The sequence below is a fragment of the Muscardinus avellanarius genome, assembly GCF_963383645.1.
Source record: "Muscardinus avellanarius genome assembly, chromosome: X".
NCBI lineage: Eukaryota > Metazoa > Chordata > Mammalia > Rodentia > Gliridae > Muscardinus > Muscardinus avellanarius.
The window spans coordinates 109,508,140-109,532,328 of record NC_137792.1 but is presented as its reverse complement, the minus strand read 5'-3'; the positions used below and the strand labels follow the sequence as shown (position 1 = coordinate 109,532,328).

Sequence of the window (24,189 nt, the reverse complement as noted above, 5' to 3'; positions counted from 1 at the left end):
TGCACTGAAATCTCCAAAACTGTGAGTCAAAATAAACAGTTCTTCTTTTGTAGCACTGAGTTGTGAACCCAGGGTGTGTTACCACCTAGATATATCTTCAGACCTATTTTTATTTTGAAACAGGGTCTCCCTAAATTACCATGTGCTGACCTGGAACCTGTGATCTTTCTATCTCAGCTTCCCAAGTACTGGGATTATAGATGTGCACCACCATGCCTAGATCTCTATCTTTCTCTCTCTCTCTCTCTCTCTCTCTCTCTCTCTCTCTCTCTCAGGTAGTGGATATTGACTCCAGGGACACTCTACCTCCAAGCTATACACACAGCCCTCATTTTTATTCTTTTTTTTTTTTTGCAGTACTGGGGATGGAACCCAAGGATATTCTACCTCTGAGTGACACCCCCAGCCCTATATTTTATTCTTTATTTTGAAACTGGGCCTCACTGAGTTGCAAAGGGCCTCACTAAGTAGCTGAGGCTGGCCTCATACTGTGATCCTCCTGTCTCAGCCTCCCAAATGCTGGGATTACAAGTTTGTGCCACCACACCCGGCTATTTCCTATTTTTGAAACAAGGTTTCAATATGCTACAGAGGGTCTCACTAAGTAGCTGAAGATGGCTGTGAACCTGTGATAATCCTGTCTCAGCCTCCCAAATACTTGGATTAAAAGCATGTCCAGCTTCTGTTTCTCTTTTAAAGTTGATCTTTTCAGGTATTTTGTTATAGTGATACAAAGCTAACACATGGAGATATCCAGGTATTTCTAATAGAAGTTGATTCTTTCGTCTTCATTTTGGCAGTACTTGATTTCCCACAGAGAAAATTAAATAAAACACTAATGGTAGTGGGTATGTACTTTCATTCAGGGCTATGGAGTCACTAAAGAAATATAGTAGGAGTCCCAGGTTTAGGAAACAGGTCCTATCCTCAAATATTTATAGTAACATATACTATTATTCTCCAAATGTCTGACCTGATTGGAAATGTCTTTCAAGTGCCTCTTTTCCTAATATATATCTCATTGTGATTTGCTTTTGTAATACACAGATGTGTATTGAGAAATGTTTCTGTACCATTATCTTGGCACAGTGTCAAGTTTAGAGAGCATACTTATACTTGCCATCAGATTAGAGAGTATACTATTATTCACACACAAACATTCATTATTTAATTCTATAAGGTTTCCCAACTTTCAACTTCAGTCCACCTTTAGTTGATACATGTATAGAATAATACACCTACTAACTATAGAATGTACATTGTTTACAAGTGCATTTGTAACATTTGTAAAAATATATTTTATGCTAAACTAAAAAGCAAGTTTGAATAATAGCCAAGTATTAAAATCATATGAAGTGTATTACCTCAGTAAAATAGGACTAGCAAGTGGGGCATTCACGGTGCCGGGGCCTTCACGATGAGCATCCCGGCCTTCATGGATATCACTGAGGAAGACCAGGCTGCTGAGCTTCCTGCTTACCTGAAATCTAAAGGAGCTGAGATCTCAGAAGAGAATTCAGAAGGTGGACTTCATGTAGATTTAGCTCAGATTATTGAAGCCTGTGATGTATGTCTGAAGGAAGATGATAAAAATGTGGAAAATGTGATGAACAGTGTGGTATCCCTCTTGTTGGTCCTGGAAGGGGACAAGCAAGAAGTATTAATCAAATACCTTTCTGAAAATCTGGTCAAGTTTCTAGAAGGTGAACTCCCATCTCTGAGACTGCAGTTGCTATGTAACCTTTTCCATGGGATGGATAAGAATATTTCTGTAAGATACACAGTGTATTTCAGTCTTATTAAAGTGGCAGCATCTTGTGGGGCCATCCAGTACATTCCAACTGAGCTGGATCAAGTTAGAAAATGGATTTCCAACTGGAATCTCACCATTGGAAAAAAAATACCCTATTAAGACTGCTTTATGAGGTATTTGGGGATTATAAGAAAAGTGATGCTGCTTCAAAAGTCATGGTAGAATTGCTTGGGAGTTACACAGAGGACAATGCTTCCCAGGCTCGAGTTGACGCCCACAGGTGTATTGTACGAGCATTGAAAGATCCAAATGCATTTCGTTTTGACCATCTTCTTACTTTAAAGCCAGTCAAGTTTTTGGAAGGCGAGCTCATTCATGATCTTTTAACCATTTTTGTAAGTGCTAAATTGGCATCATATGTCAAGTTTTATCAGAATAATAAGGATTTCATTGACTCACTTGGCCTTTTACATTAACAGAATATGGCAAAAATGAGACTGCTTACTTTTATGGGAATGGCAGTGGAAAATAAACTTCTTTTGATGCAGTGCAACAAGAAATTCAGATTGGAGCTGATGATGTTGAAGCTTTTGTTATTGACGCGGTAAGAACTAAGGTCTACTGCAAAATTGATCAGACCCAGAGAAAAGTAGCTGTCAGTCAAAGCACACATCAGACATTTGGAAAACAGCAATGGCAACAACTATATGACACACTTAATGCCTGAAAACAAAACTTGAACAAAGTGAAAAGCAGCCTTTTGAATCTTTCTGATACTTGAATTTTTATGCACATAATCTTGGTCTTTTGAAGAAAAATAATCAGAGTAAAACATTATTAAATAACTAAATAACTAAATAAATAAATAAATAAATAAATAAAGTAGTATTAAATTAAAAATCCATAACAGAAAGATAACTAGAAACCTCTCTGTTAGAAATTTAAATGAAATACTTCTAAATAACCTATCAAATCAAGAATAAATCAAAATGAAAATTATTGAATATATTCAACTGAACCAAAATGAAAATGTAACATCAAAGCTTGTTGGATATAACTAAAGGAGGTATATATTGAGTACATATGTTAGAAAAACAAAGGTTTGAAAAATCAATGATATGAACTTTCAACTTGAATATAGAAAAATAACAGCAAATTAAATGCAAAGAAAGTAGAAGGAAGAATATAACAAAGATAATAACATGAAACAGTGAAACAGAAAACAAACATACAATGCAGAAAATCAACAAAGCCAAAAGTTAGGTCTTGGTAAAGAATAACATAATTGAAAAACACCTTGAAAGATAGATAAAGATAAAATAGAACACCAATTACTATTACCAGTATCTCAAAAGTGGAAATCACTACAAATCCTTCAGACATTAAAAATACAATAAAAGGTGGACTTCTGGGAAGATGGTGACCAAGAAAAGCAGTCTATAGGAGTCCTGCTAAAACTCAATCTCTGTGGCCACAAAATCAACGCTTTCCATAGGCAGAAAACACCATCAGCAGAAAAATAAAAATGTAAACACAAGGGACAGACAAAAAAAAGACTAGAAGAACAACCAGAGAGGCCAGAAATCAAGCCCGCAATGTGGCAGCGGAGCTGCACCAGCGCCATCTTCCCTCACAGCACCAGGCTCCAGAGAGGAAAGGTAAACAAGGAGCTCAAGTGAGCAGCTGCGAATCATTCAGGTGTAATTCAGCAGTTCTTTCAGCACAATGAATGTCTAAAACTCCCAGTGGACAAGCTCATCACGCCTTCCAGGGACTCAGAACGGAGCTCAAAACCAGAAAAGAAATACGCCAGCCTCACAGCCAAGGGCATGGCAGCAGCAGCATATTGCCAGCAGCACCAGCCTCACGGCTGAGGGCATGGCAGGAGTGCCATATTGACAGCAGCAACTACAAGCTCACCGCGCCTGCAACAGCTCCTGATCTGCATACACAATAACTGTGAGTGAAATTTCAGCCCCCAAAGGAGGAATCTCTGTACTGCACTCTCAGGGACTTGGGCAGCTTTGATAATCTCCTTGGACATGATATTTTGCAGTCTAACCCAGTGAAGAAGTAGCAGTGGCAGAGATACCACACCCTAGTTGCAGCTACCTGTGGGAAAACGCCCAGCCCGGCACCCCCACGGTCTCGCGCATCCTCGATTAACATCCTGGGTCTGAGACTTTGCGATACAACCCAGTAAAGGAGTAGTGGCAGCTGAGATTACAACAGACTCGAGATACAGAGCACCCTAAGTGAAGTCGTAGTGATCCAGGGAAGGCACAAACCTCTGAAATCATGGGAAAGAGGAACAATAATAGAACAGTGAATGCCCACAGCCCTATATTATCAGAACCTGATAACACAGAAATTCAGAAATCTCCAGAAGATCAAGTCAAGAATATAACCTTAGAAATAATACAGGACTGTTGAAAAGAATTTAGAGAGTCTAAAAGAAATAAAGGAAGCAATCATTGAGGTAAAGTCCTCAATTCAAAGTATAAACAATTGATTAGACCACATGGAGAATAGAATCTCTCTCTTAGAAGATGATCACTCCAAAAACGAATTCATAGTTTCTAACTTAGAAAAAAAATCTGAAAGCAGGAATCTGACATTGAAAAAATATGGGCCCATTTTAAGAGAGCTAACCTAAGAATAATTGGAATAGAGGAGGGAAAAGAAGGTGAAACCAAAGGGATCAATAATCTCTTCAAAGAAATAATAGAAAATTTTCCAAACATAGAGCAAGAGGTCAATACACAGGTCCAGGGAAGTTATAGAACCCCCTTTAGATAGGATCAGAGAAGAGGATCCCCACGCCATAATTGTCAAAATGACCAATGTGGAAGCCAAGCAGAGAATCTTAAATGTAACAAAAACAAAGGGTCAAGTGACATTCAGAGGCAAACCAATTAGAATCACTCCAGACTTCCCAAACCAAGCCATGAGAGCCAGAAGGGCTTGGAGTAGTAACATATTCCAAACTCTGAAAGAAAACAACTTCCAGCCAAAAATTTCCTACCCACCACAACTATCTATCAAATTAGATGGGGAAATAAGAAGCTTCCATGACAAACAGAAACTGAAGGAATTAATGTCTTCAAAACCAGCGCTAGAGAAAATACTCAAAGAGATTAACTACAAAGAAGAAATAGGTAATGCACACCAGAACCAGAGAAACAAGATTTTCCATCCAGCAGATAACTAAGCAAAGAAGAATATATTCATGTGTTTATAAGTTAAAATCTTTGGAGATTTATTATTTATTTCAGTCTTTTACCTATTTCTAAATTGTGTTTCTAAATTGTATTGTTTGCTTTTATTTTTGCTAATTTTTAGGATGTCTAGTTGGAATATTAATATACCTTCAGATATAGCATTTGGAAATATTTTATCCCATTTTATAAGTAACTTTTAACTTTTTACATTGTCTTTGGATGTACAATATTTTTTTATTTTTTAGGAAGTTTGTTTATTCTTTTGTTGCCTTGCCTTTGAAATTATATCCAAGAAATCACTGCCAATTTCAATGTTGTGAAGTGTTTATGACCCAAGTTTTCTTCTAAAAGTTTATAGTCTTAAGATTTACATTTAGGTCTTTTATCTAGTTTGAGTTAATATTTATATATGGTGTTAGGTAAGGGTCCAATTTTATTCTTTTTCATGTAATTATTATTCTTCAACAATATTTAGTGAAAAGATTATTATTTCCTCCACCAAATGTTTGTGGAAACCTTGTCAAAAATAACTTGACAATATATGGAAGAGTTTATTTCTAGGCTTTTTATTTTATGCCACTGGTTTATATATCTGCCTTTATAGCAAACAGTACTACACTGTTTCAATTATTGTGGCTTTATAAGGTTTGAAATCAGAAAATGTACATCTTCTAGCTTTGCTCTTTTTTGAGGTTGTTTTGGGTATTTAGAGTTCATATTTTATGTAAGGATAGATTTTTTTCTGGAAAAAAATAAATGTACAATAGTTTTACCTTAAAAAAAGGAAAAAATATCCTCTGGTAAGAAAGAAAGCAAAAAGAAATACTGAAATATTATCTTTAAGTGATCAAAAGTTTGATATCAGACAAATGAATCTGTTATGTGAGATTATCATTGTTAATTTTGGATAAATTGCTATAATATTAGATGTCAACCACTAAGCTAAGCATGGGAAGGAGGGATGGGGAGAGATTGGGGTGGGGGTTGGGTAGAGGCTAACTGAGTGATGTGTGCATGTATGTCTACACAAGTTTTTATCCCATTATGATGTATGAATACAGTGTACCAATAAAGACATTTTAAAAATGCAATAAAAGAACATTTTGAATAACTTCATGCCAATAAATTCTACTACAGACAAAATGAATAAATTCTTGTGAGTATTCTTACCAAAATGGGTCCAAAAAGAAATGATCTGAATCTTCTCCTTTAGAATACTTTGGATGATTGTGTAAATTAAAATTATTTTATTAAAGAAATGAAGTCTTAAATACCTTCCCATTCTTCTAAATATATAAAGAAGAAATAATAGCAATTCTGTATAAATAGCTCTTACAGAAAATAAAGAGGTAAAACATTGTTTTTATGGAGCTAGCATGAATATGATGCCAAAATCTGAAAAGAATATTTCAGGAAAAAGCACAGGCCATATCTTAAATAATAGATGCAAAACTCATAAACAAAATTTAAAAAAATTGAATCCAGAATTATGTAAAAGGGATACTTCATGACCAATTTGCATTTATCCCAGGAATTTAACATGACAAAAATCAATGTATATTAACCAAATAGAGGGGGGAATTATCCATCATCTGAATAGATGCAGGAGAAGCACTTGAAGAAATGTTAATACCCATTCGTGATGAAGACATTCAACAAACTCAGAATAGAATACAACTTCCTCACCCTGTTAAACATTATCTAAAAACCAATGCACTTCTCATTATTTCATATTTAATGGTGAACTACAAACACTTCCCTACTCATGTCAGGGTCAGAGACATATGTATATACTACCATCGCTTGCATCTTAGGTTTAATTGGTCACTTTACTCTGCTACTTCTTAAAGACCATCTGTGAATGTCTTGATTCAAGATTGTTTTCAAAGTACTCACAAGGCTCTCTCTTCTTCAGACCAAATATTTCAAAAATTATTCTCCCTAGATTCTATTTTCCAACTTTCTAGTCTTTTCTCCTACATTCTTCCCAGTATGGATTGTGAGTAAGAACATCTGGGATAATATTCCTAATTCTCAATTAATTTTCTATATTTCTATGGGCAGGCAATTTAATCTCTTAGTCTTAATTTTTGCATCTGTGAAGTTGGGCTAAAAATTCTTGCCCTGTAGATACACTGTTTGGGAGTTTTGCCTACCTGATAGGCTCATAATAGTCAAGGAATTTCTAAACTATCGTTTTAAAAGTATCACAGGGAACAAACCATGTCCAGGCGCTGATCACTTAATTGCAGCAACAAAAATGGTAACCTGAAATGACTTAAACTGTGGTACATCTATGCAGTAGAGTACCATTCAGCAGAGAACTGATGTTAAATTAATTTACTAAGTGAAAAAAACCAGACCCAAAAGGCTATAATTCAATTTAGATGACATCCTGGGAAAGGTACAAATATAGGAACATAAAATAGTGGTTGCCAGAGGTTGGGAATGGAAGGATGAATTCTCTGTAGAGGGATAGCATGAGAAAAATTCTAGGGCAATTAACTATTTTGTAAGCAACTGTGTAGTGGACACACAACTCTGTGTATTTGTCAAAGCCCATAGAACTGTATACACCATGAAGAGTAGATCTTACTATATATGATTTAAAAATAAGTCATTCCGGATGTGGAAGAAGTCCAGATGGAATTCAGACTTTGAAAAATGAATCTTAACTGTATTATAAATGGACTACAGAAACACTGAGGAAATAAAGCTTATCTAAGAAACTTTTAAAACACTCTTTTTGACTGGACCAAGGCTGAGGATAAGATGAACTATGTACAGTGCTGTGCTCTAGTTAGGAACTTTGGTTCTCATGGGGATATAGATTAGCAATTGTGAAAATACTTTATAGTCAGTTCTGCTATAACATGGGCATATGTGTTGCTAAAAATGATTATACTATGCAAAATTGTGCAATAAAAATCAAGGACGCATAGAAAAATACAGTTAGGGCCCTAACATGCATAAAACTTGGTCAGTGACATGTTTTAAAAAGATAGATACCAGCCAGGCATGGTGGCACATGCTTGTAAACCCAGCATTCAGGAGGCTGAGACTGGAGGATGGCGGTTTGAGGACAGCCTCAGATACTTAGCAAGCTCCTTTGCAACTCAGTGAGACCCTGTTTCAAAAAATAAAGACTAGCCGGGTGTGGTGGCACACCTCGCGCTTGGGAGTGTAGCCCGGAGGTAGAAGGGCTTCCAGGAATCCCAGTACCACAAAAAATAATAAATAAATAAAATGACTAAAATATAGGGCTGGGGGTGTAGATCAGAGGTAGAATGTCCCTGGGTTCCATCTCCAGTACTGCAAAAAAATTTTAAAAAAGATAGGAACGTAATAAAATTATAGCACACTTGTATACATATTAGATGACTAAAATACATCAGTAGCACAATAAATACAGCATTTTACCTTGAAAAAGACCTGATATCTGCTTGTGGAAATGGATGTCAGAAAGATTGCAGCTGTGTGAGTTTGTGTGTGTGTGTGTGTGTGTGTGTGTGTGTGTGTGTGAGAGAGAGAGAGAGAGAGAGAGAGAGAGAGAGAGAGACAGACAGACGGACGGACAGACAGACAGACAGACAGACAGATAGACAGACACTGGAGATTGAACCCAAGGGTGTTCTACCTCTGATCTATATCCCCATGCATTTTTTGTTTTGAAACAGGGTCACACTAAGATGCCCAGACTGGTCTAGGATTGTGAACCTCCCGTCTCAGCAGAAGTGTGGCTTTTGAGATATTGTGAAGTGGTGGATGGAGGGCTGCCTGAAATCTGATGGCAACTTGTAGCTACAGATGTGACTGGGGGCATGGGGAAATGGGTGTGGTTCACAACATGACCAGTGATCTGAGGTAGCTGGTAGAAGTTTCCGTTGTAATTCACTTGTGATTATTAGGTGCAGTTTTTGCATTCACCCGTTATTTCACATAGACTATTACATATATGCAGATATTTAAGTTATATTCTGCTTAAACTATATCCTATACTAGGGAATGAATTCAAATTTTGAAAACAAATGTTATAACAGATAATATGTTTTTTGTATTTGTGTTTTATTTTCAAGAAATTTAAAGAATTTATGAATTTGGTATGGTTGTTAAATACAGGTCAGTATACAAATGTTAATTATATTTCTGTATGCTAACAAAAACTTATTGGAAAATGAACTTTTCTGTGTGTGGTAGTGTGTGTGTGTGTGTGTGTGTGTGTGTGTGTGTGTGTGTGGTACTGGGGTTTGAACTCAAGGGTATTCTACTTGTGAGCTACACCTCCAGCCCTTTCTATTTTTTGTTTTGAAACAGGGTCTCACTAGGTTGCTGAAAGTCTTGCTACATTGCTGAGGCTGTCCTCAAACCTGCTATCCTCCTGTCTCAGCCTCCCAAGTCCTGGAATTGCAGGTATGCACCACCACACCCAGATCAGAAAAATGAACTCTTTTTTTTTTTTTTTTTTTTTTTGGTACTGGGGATTGCATTCTACCTCTGAGCTACACCCTCAGCCCAATTTTATTTTTTATTTTGAAGCAAGTTCTCACTAAATTGTGGAGTGGCCCACTAAGTAGTTGAGGCTGGCTGCAAACCTGCGATCCTCCTGTCTCAACCTCCCAAGTACTGGGATTATAAGCATGTGGTGTGCCACCACTCCTGGCCAGAAAAATATTTTTTTCTTGCGGGTCTGGGGATGGAACCCAGGGGCATTTGACCTCCGAGGTACACCCCCTGCCCTGTTTTTAATTATTTTTATTTTGAAACAGGGTCTCACTAAGTTAAGGAGGGCCTCACTAAGTAGCTGAGGCTGTCTGCGAACTGTGATTCTCTGGTCTCAGCCTCCCAAACACTGGAAATACAAGTGTGCACCACCATGCCCAGCGAAAAATGAATTTTTAAATACCTTTTTTTTTAAAAAAAAATTGGGGATTGAACTCAGGAGGCATTCGATATCCAAGCTAAACTCCCATCCCTTTATATATTTTTTGACAGTCTTGCTAAGTTGCTAAGGCTGGTCTCAAACCTTTGCTCCTTCTGTCTTAACCTTCCAAGTACCGGGACCACAGGTATGCACCACCAAACCCAGATTTAAATGCCATTTAATAAGGTCAGCCTCAGCAACTTAGTGAAACTCACAGAAAATTAGTAAAATTCTGTTTTTTAAAAAAGGGCTAGGGAGCTGGGTGTAGTGGCCCACGCTTGTAAACCCCGTGCTTGAGAGGCTGAGACAGAAGGATCGTGCAAGTTCGAAGCCAGCCGCGCGAGACCCTGTTTCCAAATAAAATATAAAATAGGTCTGGGAGTGTAGCCTGGAGGTAGAAGGCCCCTGGGTTCCATCCCCAGTACCACCAAAAAAAAAAAAAAAAAAAAAAAAGGAGGCTGGGGATATAGAATGTCCCTGGCTTTAATGGCCAGTACCCAAAAGTAGTGAAATACTATTTATATGAGCTTCAAAATCTATCAAATGCCTAGTAATAAATCTATAATGAAAGATGTGGAAGAATTCTACACTAAAAAAACTAAAAAAAAAAAAAACAACAACAAATAAACAAAACAGCCGGGCATGGTGCACACCTGTAATCTCAATATTTGGGAGGCTAAGACAGGAGGATCTTTGATTCAAGGCCAATCTGAGTAACTTAGTGAGACCTTTTGGCAACTTAGTCCCTGTTTCAAAATAAAAATTAAAAATAGGGGTGGAAGTGTAGCTCAGAGGTAGAATGCCCATGGGTTCAATGGTTCAATTCCCAGTACCAAAAAAATCAAAGCAAACCAAACAAAACAAATACATTGCTGAGAGATATTTTTAAAAGCCCAAGTAAATGAAGACTATATATATTTTTTTCATTTTTATTTTGATGTCAATTTTTCCAATTTAATACATAGATTCAAAGAAATTACAATCAAAATCTCAGCTGTTTTACTTGTGGAAACTGACAGAATGACATTAAAATTTCTATGGAGATGCAAAGTACAATCTTAGAAAAGATAGAGTTTGAATGGTTACACCACAGGAGAGTATAGAAGAGAGTCCATTTTATACATGGTTATTTTGTTTACAACAATGGTGACCAATACCATTCAATGGAGAAATTTTTATATATTAAAATGCTGGATTAATTAGCTATTTCAAAGAAAAAATAAACCCTGACCCCTCCTTCACACCATATAAAAACATTGATTTTATTTTATTTTTATTTATTTATTTATTTATTTTTGTGTTACTGGGTGTGGAACCCAGGGGCTTTCTACCTCTGGGATACACTCCCAGACCTAGTTTCTATTTTATTTGGAAACAGGGTCTCACTAAGTTGCCGAGAGCCTCATTAAGTAGCTGAGGCTGGCTTTGAACCTGTGTGATCCTCCTGTTTCAGCCTCCCAAGCACAGGGATTACAAGCGTGTGCCACCACACCTGGCTAGATAAACATTGATTTTAGATAAGCAAGGCTATAGTCCCAGCTCCTTGGGAGGCTGAAGTAAGAGGACTGTTTGAGCCCAGGAGTTTAAGGCCAGTCTAGACAATATGCAAAGACCCCATATTGTAAGGTTTCTGAGAAGAATTATAGGAGAATATCTTCATGTCCTTAGGAACACAAAAATTACCAACTATACAAGAAGATATTGATAAAGCAGACTTCATGACAATTGAAAACTTCAATTTGTCAGAGACACTATGGAGAAGAGAAAAATACATGCCACAGACATAAGCTTGATAAATCCAGAACATATAAAGAACTGCAATTCAGTAAAACATATAAAGGTAATTAATTTCTGATACATACAAAACTAAAGATGGAAACCAGACATTGTCACGAGGAAATGTTGAGTACAAAAGAATATACAGAGTATAAATTCAATTTTAGCATTATTGAGACATAATATACATGCCATGCAATTCACCTAGTAAAGCAAGCAATTCAGTAGATTTTAGTATATTTAGTATATTCACAGATATATGCACTCACCTTCAACAATCAATTTGGGAATATTAAATTACCTCAGAAAGAAACTCTGAACCCCTTACCTATCCTTGAATTTCTCCCACACAAGCCTTAAGAAACCACTAATCTGCTTTTTGTTTCTGTAGGCTTGCATGTTCTTGATGTTCCATTCAATGGAATCATATAATATGTAGACTTTTGTGACTGGCTTGTTTCACATGGCAAATTTTCAAAGTTCATGCATGTTGCGGCATGTATTGGCACTCTTACTTTTATGGTCAAATATTCATTTGTATTGTTATATATTATATTTATTCATTCATCAGCTGTTAAACATTTGGGCTGTTTCCATTTTTTGGTTTATGAAAAAAATTATACACAAGTTTTTGTGTGGAAATATTTTCATGTTTTTGGGTGTACACCTAGGGAAAGATTCCTAGGGCATATGACAACTCTATATTTAGTCATATGAGTAATTGCCAAAATGTTTTTCAAAGAATCTTTTTCATTTTACATAACCCCTTACCAATGTATGAGGCTTCAGCTTTCTCTACATCCTTGCCAGCACTTGTATTATCTGAAATTTTATCCTAGCCATCTTAGTTAATGTGTGTGGATATCCCATTATAGTTTTTTATTTGATTTTCCCCATGACCAATGATATTGAGCCAATGGTTACTGGCTATTGTACTGTGTATCTTCTTTGGAGAAATATCAATCCAGACCCTTTCTTAGTCTGTGTTTCTGTTGCTATAACAGAATATGTGAGGCTGCATAATTTATGAAGAAGTTTATTTTGGGTAACACTTCTTGAAGCTGGGAAGTCCTAAGGCACAACCAAGGCATCTGATGAGGGTGTTGTGGCATGGCAGAAGCTGAAAGGGCAAGTTAGTGTATGCAGAAAAGACAAAACATGAGGGAGCTCACTTTATTAAAGAACCCGCTCTCCCAGTAACTAATCCAGTCCCTTGAGAACAAGAATTCACTCAGTCCCACTAGAAAGGCATTAATCCTTCCTAACTATCTAATCACCTCTTAATGGCCCCACCTCCCAACATAATCACGATGTCAATCAAATTTGAACATCAATTTTGGAGGGGAAAAACCATAGCAGAATCATTGTTCAGGTTTTGAGTGGATGGGTCATCTTTATTACTGAGAAATAAGAGTTCTTTGTATACAAATTCCTAGTCAGATATATCACTTGCAAATATTTTCTCAGATTCTGTGGATTGTCATTTCCCATTTCTTGATAGAGTCCTTTGAAGTACAATTTTTAAAAACTACGATGAGGGCCAATTTATCTGTCTTTAGTTGGTTGGGCTTTTAATGTCATGTCTAAGGATCCATTGCCAAATACAAAGTCATGAAGTTTTGTCCCTATTCTTTTTATGAGTTGTATAGTTTTAGTTCTTATTTTTAGATATGTGATCCATTTTGAGCTAACTTTTGTGCATGAAATGAAGTACGGGTCTAACTTAAATCTTTATCATGTAGCTATCTACCTATCTCAGTACTGTTTGATGTTCTTTTCCCCAGTGGATGGTATTTGCTATTTTGTGAAAATTTAGTTAACCACAGACACATGTTTTTATTTCTAGATTATTTGGTCTATTCCACTGGTATATATGTTTATCCTTATGCCAGTACAATGATGTCTTGGTTATCATTGCTTTGTAGTAAGCTTTGAAAGCCTGAAGCGTAGTCATTCAACTTTGATCTTTTAAGATGTTTAGGCTACTTTGGGTTCTTTGAATTTCCACATGAATTTTAGAATCAGTTTCTCAGTTTCTGGATGGAAAATTTAAAGCTGGGATTCTGATTGGATTTGTGTTGAATCTGTAGATAATTTTGAGGAGTACTGCCATATTAACAATGCTAAATCTTCTAATTTATTGCCATGGGATAGTGTGTATGTGTGTGCGTGCGTGCGTGCGTGTGTGTGTGTGTGTGTGTGTGTGTATGTGTGTATGTTTTTGTTTTGGTTCTCACTAGGCTGCTGAGAGTCTCACTAAGTAGCTGAGGCTGGCTGTGAACTTGCAATCCTCCTGTCTCAGCCTCCTAAATACTGGAATTGCAAGTGTGAACCACCATACCCAGCTACATCTTTCTTTCAATTATATTTTAGTGTATGCATCATACACTTTTTAAAATTTTTATTGATGCATTGTAATCTTGCATCTTAATGGGATACAAGATGGTGGAGGCATACATGCACACATCACCCAATTAGCCCTTACCCAATTCTGCCCCATTCCCTCCCCCTCCCTCATTCTCATGCTTGGCTTAGTGATTGATATTTTTGTTAAAGTACATCATGTGTATTAGAGAATTTCCCTCTTCCTTCCTTCCATCCCCTCAGATCACCTTATTTACTTATCTATAGAATCTCCTTCTTCATCACTTTTTTGTTTAATTTATTCCTAAATATTTTATATTTATACTGTAGTAAATAAAATTTTAGTTTATTTCCGCTTGCTCATTGATACTATATAAAAATATAATTGATTTTTATATCTTGATCTTGTGGAACTGGTTTAATAGTTCTAATCAAATTTTATTGGATTCCATGGGTATTTTATTCATAAGATCACATTATCTTCTGATTAAGACTGATGTATTTATTCTTTTATTGCTATTATTGGTGTTTGTGTGTGTGTATTGCTGATAATTGAACATAGGGGAATTCTACCTCTGAGCTACACTCCCAGCCCTATTTTATTTTTTATTTGCAAGAGAGCCACACTAAATTGCTGAGGCTGGCATTGAACCTATGATCGTCCTGTCTTGGCCTTTCAAATACTGAGATTATAGGTATGTGCTACTACACCCAGCAATTAAATTATTTTATAGAGCTTCAAAATACATGATGCAAACCGGATATGGTGGTGTACATAAACATAGCCTTCAATTGTAACTCACAAAATGTAAAAGTATTGAGGGAAGTCTGAGCCTCTGGTGCAGTGGAGGGGAGGCTGGTGATGCCATGAGATTGTCCCCATGTAGAGATGACCATACTGTGGTTTGCACAAAGTATAGTGGATCTGATCTGGGATTCCTGGATCCCCTTGGCTCTGCCATGTCCAGGTGGCCCGAGGGCCTGCACTTGCCAAGGCTGAGGGGCAGAGGTGAACATGGTTCTCATGGATTGGTGGGCCTGTTGGGAATCTAAACATGCCAGAAGTATAGAGTAGAACTAAAGAAGAAAACAAATAAATAGCATCTGAAATTGAGATTGGCTCACTAATAATCCTAGGACAAAATCAGAGATCATTACTCAAACATAAATTTTCCTAATAGAACTACAAAAATGTTTAACATAAAAGGCTTGGACCTTGTAAGTTGTGAAATAGACTGAAAAGGACCCCCATAGCTTCCTCACAATGGTTATTTTGGTTCTTGCTCCACTTTTTTGTGTGTGAAGGGGTACTGCAGATGGAACCCACATTTTATCTCTCAGCTATACTTCCAACCCTATTTTTATTTTGAAACTGGGTCTCTCTAGGTTGATGAGAGTCTCAGTACTTGCTGAAGCTGTCCTTGAACCTGCAATCCTCCTGTCTCAGCCTCCCAAGTATTGGGATTATAGGTGTATGTCACCAAGCCTGGCTTATTACTCCACTGCTTCTAGCAAGTGGTATATTGTCCTGGAAATGGACCAAGATAATTGAATCCAGAGAAAAGATGCGAAAAAGAAAGAAAGAAAATCAATAAAATATTTCAAAAGCAGGTTCAGAGACTACACATGGTAACTCAGCCTTACTCACTTTCAAAATATAAAATAAAAAGGGCTAGGGGTATAGCTCAGATGTAGAACACCCCTGGGTTCATCCTTAGTACTATTTTTAAAAAAAGAAAATGTTGCAAAAACTAAACAACTAAAAAGGATGGGAGGAATGAGTATGCTGTACAACCATAAAAAGATTTAGAGAGTTAAGCAGGATTGGAAGAACCAATTAAGGTTTCTTTGAATTTCATGATAGTATTATTTAGTAAATGAAAATTGACCATATGCAAGAATCATGTTCTGACCTCAATACTATAGTAACTTTTATGCTTGAGCATAGAAGATCATTGGTATATATTGGCAGTCATCATAAATTAGCATTTATTATATAGGTTAATCATTTATAATCTAAAATTTCAAAACCCCAAATGCTCTAAAATTTGTAACTTTCTGAAACTTTCTGAGTTTCAAACATGATGATACAAGTGGAAAATTCCACAACTGATCTATCTCGTGTGATGGGTTACAGTCAAAACACAAGTCAAGAAAACTAGATAAAATGACTTTCAGGCTATGCATAGGTATAGAGGAAGCATAAATTTTGTGTTAGGCTTGGGTCCCATCCTCAAGATCTCACTATCTATATGCAAATATTCAAAATCTAAAAAAAATCCCAAACTGATCTAAAGCAGTTTCAAGTAAGACATACTCAACTTGTAGTGCAAATTTTTTTATAACTGACTTAGTCACTGGTCATTTTGCAGCTTATGTACTGAAATGAAAACATCCTGTGGAAACAAAGGACTTTAGATTATGAGCTCTATTCAAATAGTGGTTTGAAATGGGGTCCTACTGTAGACAAAGGAGATTAAGAATCACCTTTTGGAGTAAAGGGTAAAATCAGAATTACCCACAATGAGATTTAAAAAAGTGTACTTTGGCTTAAGAATGATAGGACATATTAATCAAATCTTTTATCATTATAATTTATTTCCAGGAATGTAGTCATTTCTTCCTTATCAATAAATCAGAATCCAATATCAATAAATGAGTACTTCTAATTTCTGCATTTTCCAATTTTAGCCTTTGAGACGAGTAGTAATTATAAAGACATTATGCAGTTTTAAGCCTAATTTTATAAAGAATTATCTTACTATCTTGACTACATAGAATACTGCCAACTGGGTTTTTTGTACTTATGGACACTGCTATTTTCTTAGAGCTGTGTTGTTGAGAAGAGTAACAATATGATTTAAAGCTTGCAGTAAAAATGCCAAACACTGTAGTACCTTGGAACTGTTGTGGTTTTTTCTTGTGGTAACTAGAACTACACTGTTGGTGGGAGTGCAAACTAGTTTAGCCACTATGGAGATCAGTGTGGAGATTCCTTAGAAAACTGGGAATGGAGCCGAGTGTGGTGGTGCATGCTTGTAATCCCAGCATTTGGGAGGCTGAGACAGGAGGATCGTGGTTCGCGGACAGCCTCAGCTACTTAGTGAGGCCTTTTGCAAGTCTGTGAGATCCGGCTTCAAAATAAATAATAAAAAATAGGGCCAGGGGTCTATCTTGGAGGTCGAATGCTCCTGGTTCCATCCCCAGACCCACAAAAAAAAAGAAAAGAAAAAAAAAAAGAAAAAGAAAACTGGGAATGGATCCACTATATGATCCAGCTATACCTTGCCTGGGTATTTTCCAAAAGGGTTGAAATCAGAGAACTACAGTAACATATGCATACCCATGCTCATAGCAACACAATTTGTAATAGCCAAAATATGGAACCAACCCAGGTCTCCATCAACAGATGAATGGATTGCAAAATTATGGGAAATAACACACAATGGAATTCTAGTCAGCAATAAAGAAGAACAAAATCATGTCATTCGCAAGAAGATGGAAAGACCTGGAGAACATTTATGTTAAGTGAGAACAGCCAAGCACAGAAAGAGAAGGGACATATGTTTTCTCTCATATGCCCAAACTAGGGAACATAGAGGATTCCAGAGGGACTCCAGATAATGGAGGGGAAACCTCAGCAAAGCTAGAATGGAAGGGTAGGAGAGGAAGAAGGCTGAGGTTGATTAATGAAGGAGCTACATTCAAATATGTGTAAAAGTATGAATGTAGCATGGTCAACCTGGACACTCATTGTTTGGAGGGGGAGGGGAAGCAGGGGGGAGGGCACCAAGCACTGTCTGAATGTATGCCATTTTCAATATGTTCCACATAAAAATAAAAAACAAATTAAAAAATAAAAAATAAAATAGTTCAAATGACTTATCAGATAACTTGCTGATTATCTAGATGTATTTTTATTCTATTCTTTGTTTTAACTCATGGTAGTGGTGTCCTATACTTTTTTGTGGCACTTGGAGATTGAACCCAGGGGCATTCTACCTCTGAGCTATACCCCCAGCCAGATTTGATTTCTTATTTGGAAGCAGGGTCTCACTAAGTTGCAGAGGGCCTCACTAAGTAGCTGAGGCTGGCTTCGAACCCGAGATCCTCCTGTCTCAGCCTACCAAGTACTGGGATTATAAGTGTGGGCCACCACTTCCAGCAATACTGTTTTGAAAATTAAAGTTTCAAATCTCTTTTTTAATCTGCTTTTTATTTTTATTGGTGCATTGTAATCATACATCATAATGAAGTTCAAAGTGATAGCTTTGATACATGCTTACAGCACTTGTTGAGCTTCTCCCTTCCCCACCAGCTCTCATTCTATTCCCTCCCCTTCCCCATACATGATATTGAGATTGGCATTGATAATTCTAGAAGAAGTGTTAACACAAATTATACTTTATAAATGATAAAGAGAGGCTTAAAATTGGGGGAAATTATTGAGCATAATAGCAATTGTGTGAACAAGATGAATTCTGTCAAAATGAGAATATGCTATTATTGGAAGTACAGAGCTAAGTGATATTTCAGTTAAATAATATAACTGGAGCTTTGGATGGTTAAACATGACTTTTATAGATACATGGGCCAGTAACTTGATTCACTGCAGTATTTAATCGTATATTAATGTTTTTGCACCTATGATAATGAATTTTAAGTTATAATAATTGTCCAATAGCTCTAAATAAAAAATGAACGTAGATATTGAAATAAGCTTGATACATTTTAGTAAAAAAAATTGCAGTACTGGGGACTGAACTCAAAGGCACTCTATCTCCAAACTACATCCCTAGCCCTATTTTATTTTTTATTTTGAAACAGGATCTAAGTTGCTGAGAGTCTTGCTAAGTTTCTTAGGCTGGCTTCAAGCCTGCAATCCTGCCTCAGTCTCCCAAGTACTGGAATTATAGGCATGTACCACCATGCCTGGCTTCTAGCAAAAAAAAATAATAAAGTACAGGAAAGTGTAGCTCACTTGCTTTGCATGTATAAGGCCCTGGGTTCAATTTCCAGCGTTGCAATGTTTTTAAGTGTTGGAGTTATAAAAGTATTGGGATACCACACTATTGCTCCAACCATAATGAAATAAATTATAAATTCATGATACAAGATCATCTGTAAAATGTCCCAGTATTTTGAAACAAAACAACATACTTTTGTGTAATCCAAAGGGTCCGAGGAAATGACATGGCAAATTAGGAATATTTTGAAGTGGATTAAAATGAAAACACAATACAAAAACTGGAAGAAAATAGATAATGCATCATCAAAAACTTTTACCATTAAATTGGAAAAAGAAGGAAGGTCTCAAATAATTTAATCCTCTAATTTATGATAGAAGAAAATAACAAACTCAATTAAAAAGAAAAGAATAAAGATAAGAGTACCAATCAATAAAATTTAAAACTGAAGACAACAAGCCGGACATGGTGGTACACACTTGTAGCCCCAGTACTTGGGAGGCTGAGATGGGAGGATCACAGGTTCGCTGCCAGCCTCAGCTACTTAGTGAGGCCCTCCACAACTTAGTGAGACTCTGTTTCCAAATAAGGATTAAAAAATAGGGATGAGGATGTAGCACGGAGGTAAAATGCCCCAGGATTCAATCCACAGTACCAAAAACAAAACAAACAACAACAACAAACAAAAAAAAACCAAGAGACGATATCAATGAAGTCAAAGCTGTTTTTGTCTTTTGAGAAAATCAAGACAGTTGATAAACTTCTAACTATGTAAATTATGACACAAATTTTCAGGAGCCACAAATAGAAATTTTACATATATTTAAAAGAGTAAAAAGGGAAATATCATGTATAATTTTATGCCTGTGAATATGAAATCTGAGATGAAATAGACAAATTCAAATACACAAACTACCAAAGCTCCCTCAAGAATATATGTAGTATTATACCCGTTAAATGAATTAAACTCAATCTTCCAAAAAGAAAATGCCAGAAAAACTTCTACAAAACAAAAAGACAGAATATCAATCCTGTATAAACTCTTCCAGAAAAAAAGGAGAGTGTGACCTGGGGATGTAGTTCAATGGTAGAGCATTTATTAAGTATGCATGAGCCCTGGATTCAATCTTGAGCACTGTACTGCACATGCACCTATGTAATACACATGTACACACACGCACGCACACACATACACAGAGGGTACAATTTCTAGTTGAATTTATGAGAGCAAAATTAGATAAAGACACTATAAGAAAACTACAGATCAATATCTTTTATGAAAATAGATGGAGAAATCCTCAACAAAATATCAACACATTGAATTTAGGAGCATATAGAAAGTATATTACATCATAACCAAGTGATGTTTTCCCCAGATTCAACACTGTGAAATCAATGCACTGGATAAATAAATTAAAAAAGAAAAACAAAAACATCTTGGTAGATACAATGCCCATCAACAGATGAATGGATCGCAGAACTATGAAATATGTACACAATTGAATTTTATTCAGCCATAAAGAAGAACACAATTATGTCATTTACAGGGAAGTGTAATTTTAGTACTTGGGAGGCTGAGACCGGAGGATCGCAATTTTGTGTCCAGTCTCAGCTACTTAGTGAAGCCCTCTGCAACTTAGTGAGACCCTGTTTTAAAATAAAGGATAAAAAATAGGGCTTTGGGTGTAACTAGGAGGTAGAATGGCCCTGGATTCAACCCTCAGCACCACATACAAGCTCTCAGCTGACTAAGAAATAGTGAAAAGATAGAAAAACAACTGTGTTTGTAGATGACATGATCATTTATATAGAAAATCCCAAGGCCGTGTGGGGTGGCGCACACTTGTAATCTCTGTGCTTGGGAGGCAGAGACAGGAGGATCGCGCGGGTTTGAAGCCAGCCATGCGCGCTGGCTTAGGAGACCCTGTTTCCAAATAAAAATGTAAAAATAGGTCTGGGAGTGTAGCCCGGAGGTAGAAGGGCTTCCGGGAACCCCAGTACCACCAAAAAAAAAAAAAAAAAAATCCCAAAGAATCTGCATAAATGTTACCAGAACTAATAAACAAGTTTAACAAGTTCCAAGGATGCGAGGTTATCCTTGCACAAAAGTTAATTCTATTTCTGTGTGTTAAGAATGAAGTTCAAGAATAAGTAAGACAAATCAAGGGAAACTTTTGAATTGTTGGAAGTTATTCTTATCATGATCTGGGATTAGTAAGTACATGGGTTTAAACCTAGTTTTCTGAAAATACATCCAGCTGTTGGTTGAATTTGAGAGCACTTTATTCAGTTTGTATGTATACTATACCTTAAAACTTTTTAAATGTTCACTCTACCAAGAGTGAAGAAAAATTGTCCCACATAGTATGATGTATGCCTTCTGACATTGTATTATTCTCAAGCTGATACCCAAGAAATTACTGTTGACTAATGGAATGAAATAGTTTGGAAACACTCCTTCACTTTGCTTAAAATAAAACCACTGTTAGTTTCTGCAGCACTGTATGCTCTGTTTTGCTCAGCCATGAGAGTGAGTGCAGGATTGCAAATTCACAGGAAGTGAGTAAACATTGGAATTTAATTAGAACCTTAATGAGAACAGCAGGACTTCTTCAGGCTAGTTAGGAGCATCACAGCAAAAGTTTTCCAAAAAATGTAGGCTGTGGTAGTGAATGTACTAATGGGTACTGAAAGTAGTGGTGTCTTTATACATTTCAAAATGTTAAAAGTCCTTCTACAGAACTGTTTGCAGTGCTGTGTGCCTATAATCCCAGTTACTCTGGAGGTGAAGCAGGAAGATCGCAAGTTCAAGGCCAGCTCTGGAAACTTAGGGAGACCCTGACTCAAAATAAAAAATAAAGAGGGCTAGGAATAATGGTGCATGCCTATAATCCCAGTATCTGGGAGGCTGAGACAGGAGGATGGCAGGTTTAAGACCAGCCTCAGCTACTTAGTGAAGTCTTCTGCAAATAGTGACACCAGTTTCTAAATAATAAATAAAAATAGGGCTGTGAGTGTAGCTCAGAGGTAGAATGCACTTGGGTACAATCCCCAGTATCACAAAATAATAGGTAGGTAGAGAGGAAAATGATATATAAATAGGTAATGAGTGTAGCTCCGTGGTGAAACTCCTCTGAGTTCAGTCTCCAGTACCAGAAGTATGTTCTGTCTACCAAGGCTGGGATGACCTTCAAACTGTAAGTAAAGTTAATTTTCGTCAACCAGAAAGGCTCCCAGTTAGAGAGAGTAGAACAGGAAAGAATAATGAAACGGAATTACAGAGAATGTTGCGTTTTTGCCTCTTTCTTAGGGAACTTCTCAAAAGATCTGTGTGAGACACTGCTTCTGCTGTATGAGTTTGGAGTTGAAGCCAAAATGAACGATCCATCTCTGGGCAGCTTCCTGGAATCAGTGTGGGAGAGGCCTTATTTAGAAAGTAAAATACTCAAAACAATTGCATGTGCCAGCTCTGTTGATGCTTTTGTAAGGCTGGAGCCCATTTACACCCTACTATTTTCTGTCTTGGCTCTTCTTTCTCACCTTCATATGAGAAGCATTTTTCCCTCATAGTGCTTCGTTTCTCCCATTCTAATGGTGTTCATAAGCTTTTTTTGTGCCATAATCACTTATACATTTATCTTTTTCACTCCATAAAATGATTATCTCCTTAGGGTCATAGAAAAGAATTGTGAACATTTATTGGACTTATAAACTCCAGGGAAGTGCATTGCTCATAACAGGTGCCCATATTTATTCTATGTGTGGGATTTAATTATGTAACTACACAATAGGGGGAGCTCAAACTTCAGGAAGTTGGTTTTCCTCAGCTAGATAAAAATGATAATTGCTTCCCTGATTGAAGGCAATAGTATCTTAGCAATTTATCGAACTATACAGAGCAATATTGGAAATGCTGCCACTCTCAAATTTTGGTTTGAGCTGTGAGATCTGGGGGCTCAGAGCTTGTGGGGGATTATGCTGTAGGAAATCTCCTTCACCTCCTTTTTATCTCTCACCCTCCTCAGAGGTGAGTGTGCTTACTGGAGGTAATAGATAGCTTTGAGTACACCACAGTCACATTTGCCCTTCCTTGTTCTTGCTAAGGACAGAATTCCTAGAATCATGGAGCAGATACTTTATGAGCACATGATGATGACCACTACTCCTTTTATATTGGAACTCCAATTCCAGAAGCATGTTAAATGTATCTGGAAGTTTAAGGGTTAGTTACCTCTGATAGTCTCATGTCAAATGTTTCCTATTTTTCCTATGATGCAAAAATATTATATGGTAGTATTTAATCTATTTATCATCAGTAGCCTTTTGCTTATCTGCTTTCTGTTTCTTGTTTGTTTGTTTTTAGTGGTACTTGGGTTACTGGAAGCCCTTCTACCTCCGGGCTACACTCCCAGACCTATTTTTACATTTTTATTTGGAAACAGGGTCTCCTAAGCCAGCACGCGCGGCTGGCTTCGAACCTGCGCGATCCTCCTGTCTCTGCCTCCCAAGCGCGGGGATTACAAGCGTGCACCTCCGCGCCCGGCTGCTTTCTGTTTCTTTCTAACATGCTCTTCCTTGGCCGTGGTTTATACGATTCTTGCTTCACCTGTATGACTGTGTGCAGAGTCATAGAAACAGTAGGTTTTTGTTGATGTTTGCTGAAGAAAGGATGTCACCTGTCAATCCAACTATACTACTATGCCTAGAAAAAAAGAGGCTTTTTCTAAATGCATCCATCTGTGGATTCATGATTTCATAATAATCTTTGTTTATGTTTATTTGGTATTCATCTGCTTAAGGCTAGTTTCTTTAGAGAAAGTAAGTTGAAGCCTGGGGTACAAACTGTGTTGCAGAAGATTCTGGGGTTCACAAACTTTTTCCTTTCTTTCCTGTAGTATTGGTGATGGAAATGCCCACACACTGTTCTTCTGCCACTCACAAGGCCTTAAAAAGGGCTTTATTTCTCCACAAAAAAATGATTCATTGATGTTTTGAAATACAGGTTAGTAAATATAATCTGTCACCGAATCCAGGTTTTTTGATAGCCAAAAGAACTGTAGTCAAGGACCTAAGTCATCAATCATAATCAACTGGCCCAACTTAAAAAACAATGGGAGAGAGAACCTCCTATGAATAGTTCCATACTGAGAGTTACATTACAAACCAGGAATTATTCAATAAGGTCAA

The 24,189-nt window shown here is 36.9% G+C and overlaps 1 protein-coding gene and 1 pseudogene across 2 annotated transcripts in view; both read left to right on the top strand.

The window, feature by feature from the left end:
* Positions 1–24,189, top strand: part of TEX11 (testis expressed 11) — a gene marked incomplete at both ends in the record, with an annotated part of 284,756 nt that overhangs the window by 246,601 nt on the left and 13,966 nt on the right. The window contains 3 exon segments of the mRNA XM_080718988.1: positions 22,313–22,438; positions 23,898–23,979; positions 23,981–24,004. Coding sequence (XP_080575114.1) covers positions 22,313–22,438; positions 23,898–23,979; positions 23,981–24,004 — 232 coding nt within the window.
* Positions 1,418–2,534, top strand: LOC308278578 (eukaryotic translation initiation factor 3 subunit M-like; annotated as a pseudogene). Its single transcript has one exon. The product of its transcript is annotated as a eukaryotic translation initiation factor 3 subunit M-like (transcript).